Here is an 8,047-nt window from a genome sequence, read left to right on the forward strand (position 1 = left end):
GAACTGGAAGGGGCTGGTTGGTGTGAAGGCTCTTCACAAGGACTGGGGTTAACCTCTCCCCACACTTGCACGTGCACACCTGCACACAATACACACTCAGTCAAGTTCTCTGCCCTTGGGTAGCCGGCAGCACCGTTGGGATAAGTGGGTCTTTTTTATTCCCTGACACGAGTGCCTTCTCAGGGTCATTGGTGGGTCTCCAGGCTCCTCTTGGACCCATTCTTTCCCACTTTCCTTGTCTTCCTTCTTTACTCCCCCTCCCCACAAGAGCCCACCCTGGCCCTGCCTCTAGGGCCACACTCCATGTAAGTAGCCATGTTCTCTGATGCCCCGGCTGACTGCTAGGCCGAGTTTAGCAAGTCTTAAACCTCGTTTAATCCTCCAACAGTTCTGGGGGCTGGGGCTTATATTTTTCTCTATTCAAGACAGAGCTTGTGTACATGCTCACGTGACAGTGTGAGAGGGAGAGAGACACACAGAGAGAGAGAGAGCTCACCCTCCACGGGGTCCGGCCATGCTGTGTCCCCTTCCTCTCATCCTTCAGCCTATCAGAACCTGGGCGCTCACCCGTGTGCTTGGCACGTTGCAGGCTGCCCTCAGTCGCCGTGTGGGATCTGGCTTCTTTTAAGCAGCACGTTACCGCTGCACCCTTAGGTCTCACTCCCCACGTCATGAGTAAGGCAGCTGAGGCACAGAGGGCTGAGGCCGCCTCCTCCCAGGGCACCCCGCCCCCTTGGTCTCAGGAGAAGGCAGTGAGAAAATGCCAGGTGTTAGCAAACGGGCAGCTCTGCTCTACTGAGAGATGAGTGCTGGACGGTTGGCAGTCGGTGGATCCAGGTTCTAGTCTTGCTGTGACCTTAACTTGCCGTTTGACCTTGGGCTTCCCTCCCCCTCCCTGAAACCCGGTTTCTTCATCTGCATAATGATGAGGCTGGACCCAGAGTCCCATTGTCTCTTCTGGGGGCCTGTCTCTCCCAGCCCCTGCTCTGGAGACCTGCATCTTCTGGTCTTGAAAGAGAGGGTTCAGGTCTGGCAAACTCGGGTGTGTATGTTTCTGTGTGACCGTGATGCAGGGAGTGGGGCTCAGTAGTGTGAGCCTCACCCCCCGCAGAAGTGTGAAGTGACTCATTAATTAAGCGACTCCAGCCCAGCCTCATTCATTTGCTTGCTTTCCTCCTTCTCCTAACCATCCCATCCTCCTGGGGCCAGCCTCCTGGGGGTTACCTCCTGGTGGGGTGGGGAGCTCCAGGTGGGCTCCTGATTGGTGGACCCCATCCCCTGGCCCCAAAGCAGAAGCAGGTTTCCCCCTGATTGGAGGAGGAAGGGGACAAGCTGGCAGCATCCGGCTCTCAGAACTCTTGTTGCTATGGAGACCAAGAGCCAGCATGGAAAGGGCAGCTTCTCTGGAGGGATCCGAGGCGCCTCATTATCAGGACCTCCTGCCAGCTGGCTGGGATGGGGCTGGGTGGGGGTCTCAGGGTAACAGGTCTGCCTCGCTCCCCAATGCCAGGGGCTAGCGTCCACTGGCAGGTGCCCCATCTCTCCTGGAGTTCACCCAGCTGGAGGGACAGCCTTGGAGGAAGGGGCACTGGAGGGAGTGGCAGCTTTTGGGCAAGTCTCGGAACTGTACCCTCAACTCAGCGTGTCCCGGGTCACAGCTGCAGAATCTCCGAGCCATATTTGTTTCAACCCTGAGAATGTAGTTACTTTAAAAGCAGCTATTTCTTGTCATTGTCACCCTCACCTGTAACTGTGCTAGGCTGTCCCTGTCATCACCACCCTTAGCCAGCCTCAGGCAAGATCACTACTGTGTTCAGCACTGTCACTCAGGGTCAGCCCAACACTGTTACCCCGGTGCTGTTGCCTGAGCCCCTGCCCAGCCCCGTCAGCACAACCAGACCCCTTCAGTCCTGCAGCAGTCGCTGGAACCATCCCGGCTCTCCTGCCACCGTCTTCACCCCAGTAAGACTCGTTCCCTGCAAAGTCTCTTCTGTCACGATCAAACTTGCGTGGGCAATCTTGGAGGAAAAACCACATCTGGCCAGTAGCTCCACACTGAGACCTTGGGCTAGGCTCTGATCTGTAAGTGTCTCCAGAGACGTCTCTGGTGAATCCTGCCTCATAAACCGTCAGAAGCAGCAGGCTCAGTAGAGGTGGTCTACACCCATGTTTTCCCAAGGTTATCCCCGCATGCTGGCTCCTTGAGACCCTTTCCTTAAATGCAATGCAGGGATACTGCATTCTAGTCCCTGCTCGGGCAGTCATCGCATGCTAGTCCATGGAAGGAAATGACAGGTCCTGCAGCATGGAAACTGTGTGAACCTCACTTTCCCCAAACTTCTTTGACTCAGAACCCTGTTTCCACAGAATACCTGTGAACACCCCAAGGTTGTGTTTTGGGATCTATCTAATCCCCTCGTTGTCCAAAGAGAGGAGCGGAGGCTCAGAACGCTTTCCTGAAGTCACACGGTGAATTGGCACAGACCTTGGTGCCTGACTCCCGCTCCAGTGGTATCATGGTTTTCCTTCAGGGATCCTTTGTCCTCTCTGAAACCGATCATGTACTGATTAGCCTTCCTGAAGTTCCTTCCTTCCCTGCCGCAGGGGTGAATTTCGGGCGGAAGCAGGCAGGCGGGGCTTCCCTTTCTCCTGATCCATTCCTGGGGTCACTTCATGGAGCTGCATCCTGAGTTCAGGATAGTCATCCTGATCTCTCTGGCCTTCTCTCTAGGCTCTAAGCCTAGGAAGCCAGTGGACATGCCAGTTTGAGTCCCTTGGGGCCAGGATCCCAAGCAGTTGGAGGAGGTCCTCTATCTCCCAGCTCCCGCTAAAGGGAGGATGCCCCGCGGACCTCCCTGCCCACTTGAGGTTATGGAAGGAGACCTTCAGCACAGTTAAAAAAAAATCTGACACGCCCTCCCCCCCCCCCCCCCCCCGCCCGCTCGGCACATTCATCTCTCCTCCTGTGACAGCTAGATCATGACTTTCTAAGACAGGTCAGGGCTTGAGTAACTTCCTCCTGCTTCTCTGCAGGGGCCCTTGAGCCACAGAGAAGTAGTCTAATCCTGCCTTAAAGGGAGCCCCAAATCCCACAAGTGTTCTCCTTTCTATGCTAATGACTTCCCACTTCTTCCCTTCTTCTCCTCTAACCTCTTTTCCTAAACACTCTCCAATCTGGCCACCCGCCCTGTGGACGTGCTCCATACTCTCTATATCTTTCATAAAATCTGGTGCCTAGAACACGGTAACTAAGCTTCAACACTGGTGGATGAAGACATAGGTCTTAGCATCAGGGAGCTCTGGGCTGGTGACCTAGTTCCCCACCAGCAATCCTGGTACAGCCCCAGGTAGGTCCGGGTACCTCTGAGCCTCGTGGCTGAAATGGAGCTGAGATGAGCATTTGGCTCAGAGATGTTTTGCAAATGAAATCAGGGATAGTGAGTAAACCGTTCAGGACAGATCACATGTGAATGCTCCATACGCAGAACTGCTGAGATCGCCATCGTTGTCATCATCATCAAAATAGGACTGCCATTTGACTTGACCTCTATGTTAGCCAAACTAAAATCAAGGTAGCTTTCTGAGTGCCCTAGCCACCTGCTGGTCCGGTAAGTCGGTAGTCACTTACAGCCCCATCGATGGCCAGCATACAACCACATGAGCCCAGGCGGGTCTGAACTCAGGCTGTCTTTCCACTTAGCCCTGTTCAATTCCATATTCTTGACTTGGGGGTCACAGTTCCAACCTGACCTCACCCCCTTGGTCTCTCATACTGACAGCCCATCACCCCAGACCTACTGATGACTCCCAGTGACCAGGGCGATGTGGAGCTGGACGTGGACTTCGCTGCAGACCGGGGGAACTGGACAGGCAAACTGGACTTCCTGCTGTCCTGCATCGGCTACTGTGTGGGCCTGGGGAATGTCTGGCGTTTTCCCTACCGAGCCTACACCAATGGAGGAGGTACGGGCCTGAGGGCTTGTGCAGGGGTGTCAGGGTAATGGGCCAACCCTGGGGGATGGAATGAGTTTTTAGTGGCCTTGCCAATGCGACCTATGTGACCGTGGGCAGAGCTAGCTGAATGTGGTTTGTAGTGACCTGGGTGTGGGAAGAGGGAGCTCACCCTTCCCTGCCCCTTCTCATCGCTCAGGCCCCTCTTCCTCCGCTCATCCCCAGGATTGACACCCACGTGGTTTTCTCCCTAAGCTGGGCACATCCGGGGCCTTGTGTGTTGGGCAGAAAGAGCCGCCTCTGCTTCATGGTAACGGGCTGCGTCTCCCTGTCAGTGATCACCATGCTTGTAGTATTCTCCCCGCCCCCACCTCCTACAGGGCCTTGCTCCATCTTTCTACTCTTTCCTCCTTTCCTGGTTCCTTTCTTTTAGACTGCAAACTTAACGTTTTTCTTATTAAAAAAAAAAAAAAAAATCCTTCTCCATCAAGAGACTGTTCCAAGTCTCATTAACAAGAGCTAAGGTTGAGTGCTTACCCCCTGCCGGGGCCCTGAGCTTGCTGCCTTCCCTGTCATCTCATTTAACCCTGGTGACCATCCTCCCAGGAAGCGCCATGGAAATAACGGGGCAGCGGGCATAGAGAGGCCAAGTTCCTCACCCAAGGTCGCACCCCAGCAGATCCAATTTTAACCCTAGGGTGTCTCCCCGGGTCCAGTGTGTGCTCACCAACCCCCTATAGCTCCTCCCATCTCTACTAGAGTCCTCTAAAAAGCTAGAGAAATCCAGGACCAGCAGATGGCGTAATGGTTACATCGCTGGACTCCCATGTGGCTGACCGTGTTTCAAATCCTGGACCTGGCAGCTTAAAATTCATGCTGGGTGTGTGTGCATGCGTGCCCAAAATCCCAAGAGGAGAATGGAGAAGGGATTGTGGAGTGGCCGTTCCCCCAGGGAAATTTCTCACTTTCTGTCTCTCTGACTCTCTCTGTCTCTCCGGTGAGCACATGTGCCCTATAGCAAAAATCTCTCTAAAAAACAAAGAAAACAAGAGAAATCCAAACAAACCACACAAAGTAGAAAAAAGATCAGTGAAATGACCAGGAGGTGTGGGCCTACAGCTGACCTCTGAGACTCCAGACCCTTACTCAGGAGTGTCCCTAGGAGTCTCTGCTCCCCATCTCCTGTTTCCAGACTCCTGTGTGCTGAGCTCATGTGTCCTGACACAGACTTCTCCCCTGCAGTAGGGAGGGTGGGTGGCCACGACAACTCTGGAATGACTTCATCCGCAGTCAGGTTTAGCAACTCCAGAGCGTTCCAGAACTGCTCTGCCTGAATGGTCTACATAGGATTGCAGGGAGGATTTCTGATTGGCCTGGCTCAGGGGTGCTGGAGGAGGGCAGGAGGGGGCTGTCTGGTGGGACTGGCAGCCCTTCCAGAGCCATATGGTGGTAGGCAGCTCTCTAAGGAGTTGGCTGCCAATGTGAGAAGAAAAGGGGACAAGCTGTTGGGCTCATGAAACCACAGGTGACAGCCACAAGTGTCCAAGCTGGCGTGACAGGGAGCGGAGCCAGATTCACGCGGGTGTTGATTTGTGTACAGAGGCACTCGCACGCTCTTCAGTAAGGAACTCACACACACACTCCTGCATTCGTTCATTCACTGGCTCGGCCTCTGGTACTGGAGTGTCTGCCCTGAGCACAGTGCTAGCTTGGCACTGGGGTTTTGGAGGTGAGTAATTCCTGCCGGCACACCAGGTCCTCAATGATCTGGTGACAGAGAAGACAGACCAGCAGGCGGTCTCATGCAGGTCCCAATCTGCATGAGAAGTATTCCATCGGGTCTGCACGTGGTGGCTCCCAGTCAGTGGAGGGGCAGGCTGGAGCTGGGCTTGTGGGGGCTCACTAAGACCCCTCCTTTGGCCTTCCCTGCTCACAGGCGCCTTCCTCGTGCCCTACTTCCTCATGCTGGCCATCTGTGGCATCCCCCTCTTCTTCCTCGAGCTGTCCCTGGGCCAGTTCTCCAGCCTGGGACCGCTAGCTGTCTGGAAGATCAGCCCTCTCTTCAAAGGTGAGGCCTCAGCGATCCCCAGGGTGGTTGGGGCCGGGGGAGGCAGGGAAGTTGCCCCACCCCACTTCCCAGGCTCTAGGCAGAGAGAGAGGTGAAGTCCAGAAAGATAATGGCTTCCCGGAGGCCGCCGTGTAGCCAGCAGAGGGCTCGGCCAAGCACCCAGCAGCCCGTTCCCACCCGCAGGGGCCGGCGCGGCCATGCTGCTCATCGTAGGCCTGGTGGCCATCTACTACAACATGATCATCGCCTACGTCCTCTTCTACCTCTTCGCCTCCCTCACCAGCAACCTGCCCTGGGAGCACTGCGGCAACTGGTGGAACACGGACCTCTGTCTTGAGCACAGAGGCTCCAAGGACGGCAACGGGGCCCTGGCCCTCAACCTCACCAGCACCGTCAGCCCCAGCGAGGAGTACTGGAGGTCAGGCAGCTCCAGCCTGCAGCAGTCTGAGAGGGCCCTGCACCGCTGAGGGTGGGCAGAGGGCAGGAAGGTGCTGACCTCCCCAGGGGTCTCGGCGTGCACCTGGAAGGCTGAGTTCGGGTGCTCCTGTCAGGTAACCTCTGGGTTCTAATCCCAGCTCTTCACCTGGCCAGCCGTGTTACTTCCAACAATGTATTTGCCTTCCGTGGCTCTATGTTTAGAATGGGGACAATAATTGCAGAAGGTTGCTGTGAAGATTACAGGAAAGAAGACAGTAAGCTATGCAGTTCGGTCTGGTAGAGAGTACATGCTAGACAGGGACAATGACAGCAATGGCCTCATGCTGCAGTCTCAGTTTCTTCCTTTGTAAGAGAGGGTATTAACTGTGCCTGCTTCAAAGGATGATTTCCCATCCATTATTTACCCACTCATTCATTTTTTTTTTTCTTTTTAATTGTCAGAGGGCACATGTGCTCACCAGAGAGAGATAGAGGGAGAGGCACCCCCCAATGGGGCATGGTCGTGCCTCAATCCCTTCTCCATTTCTCCCTTCTGTAGGGATTTGGGGCATGCATGTACATGTGCCCGGTATGTTTTCCAAGCTGCGAGGCTGGGGTTAGAACACTCATTCAGCCGTGTGAGAGCTGGCTCCCTTAACCACTAGGCTATGGGGCCAGTCCACTTGTTCATTCTTCTGGTAAATATTTATTGAGCACTTCCTCTCACAATAGGTGCACTTAGCATAGACAGGACTGGCTCAGATCCCTCTAACAGGAGAAGTAAGAGTGCAATCAAGTAAGGAAGGGTTTGGTGCGAGGACTGACAAGGAAAGGCTGCTAGCCATCATCACAGGACAGGCACGCCGTGAGCCCTGCAAAGGGTGGGTGAAAGGGTGGGTGCTAGGACACCGTGGTGCATCAGCCCATTCCGATGCCCCACTTCCTAACTGAGAAAACAAGGCTGGAGGCTCATCCAACAATTAGCAGCAGAGGCAATACTGAAACCAAGGACTCCTGATTTTTGGTTTTGTTCTAGAACATTCTAGAGTAGCCTGGTGTCTGGGCAGGGACCATTGGTTGCCAGAGAACTTAGACCAGATACCCCCATCCCTTCGCCTGCAGAGGACTGCTCTTAGGAATTCTCCCCAAGATGAGCTTCGTGTCTTGAAATGCTTTGATCTCCAACCTGCCTTTAAAAATCCATTCAAAGTGTCTGCCACTGTGACCAGACTTGGGGCTGTAGCTTCAAGCCAGAGAACTTGACATGGTCACCAGCCACGGCCAGGGATCTCCTTGGCAACGCCACGGCCCACTGCATCCATCAGGGTGCGGGCAGGAAGCAGGTGGTGCTGTAGGAGGGCTTAGCTGAGGGGCGTTTGCAGAGGGATGGGGTCCACGAAGAGACCTGGGGTACTGGAGACTAGCAACAGGGAGAGCCTGAACCAAGACGGCAAGGAGGGCGCCTGGGGGGTTGGAGCCATGCAGGAGAGGCTGCTTGATGAGAACTGTGGCCACAGAAGTGCACAGCCAGGCCAGTTCCCTCCTTCCTCCCACCCTCCAGTCTCCTGCTGTGGCCACCCATCCGCCACATCCAGATGGAAGCCCAGGGGG

At 55.0% G+C, this 8,047-nt stretch overlaps 1 protein-coding gene across 2 annotated transcripts in view; it reads left to right on the top strand.

The window, feature by feature from the left end:
* SLC6A7 (solute carrier family 6 member 7) overlaps positions 1-8,047 on the top strand; it is a 26,931-nt gene that overhangs the window by 1,392 nt on the left and 17,492 nt on the right. For both annotated transcript variants that reach the window (XM_006150889.1, XM_006150888.1), the window contains exons 2-4: positions 3,780-3,963; positions 5,888-6,019; positions 6,203-6,437. In XM_006150889.1, coding sequence (XP_006150951.1) covers positions 3,780-3,963; positions 5,888-6,019; positions 6,203-6,437 — 551 coding nt within the window. The remainder of the gene's footprint in view (positions 1-3,779; positions 3,964-5,887; positions 6,020-6,202; positions 6,438-8,047) is intronic.

This window comes from Tupaia chinensis, unplaced genomic scaffold (genome assembly GCF_000334495.1).
Source record: "Tupaia chinensis unplaced genomic scaffold, TupChi_1.0 Scaffold000303_1, whole genome shotgun sequence".
NCBI lineage: Eukaryota > Metazoa > Chordata > Mammalia > Scandentia > Tupaiidae > Tupaia > Tupaia belangeri.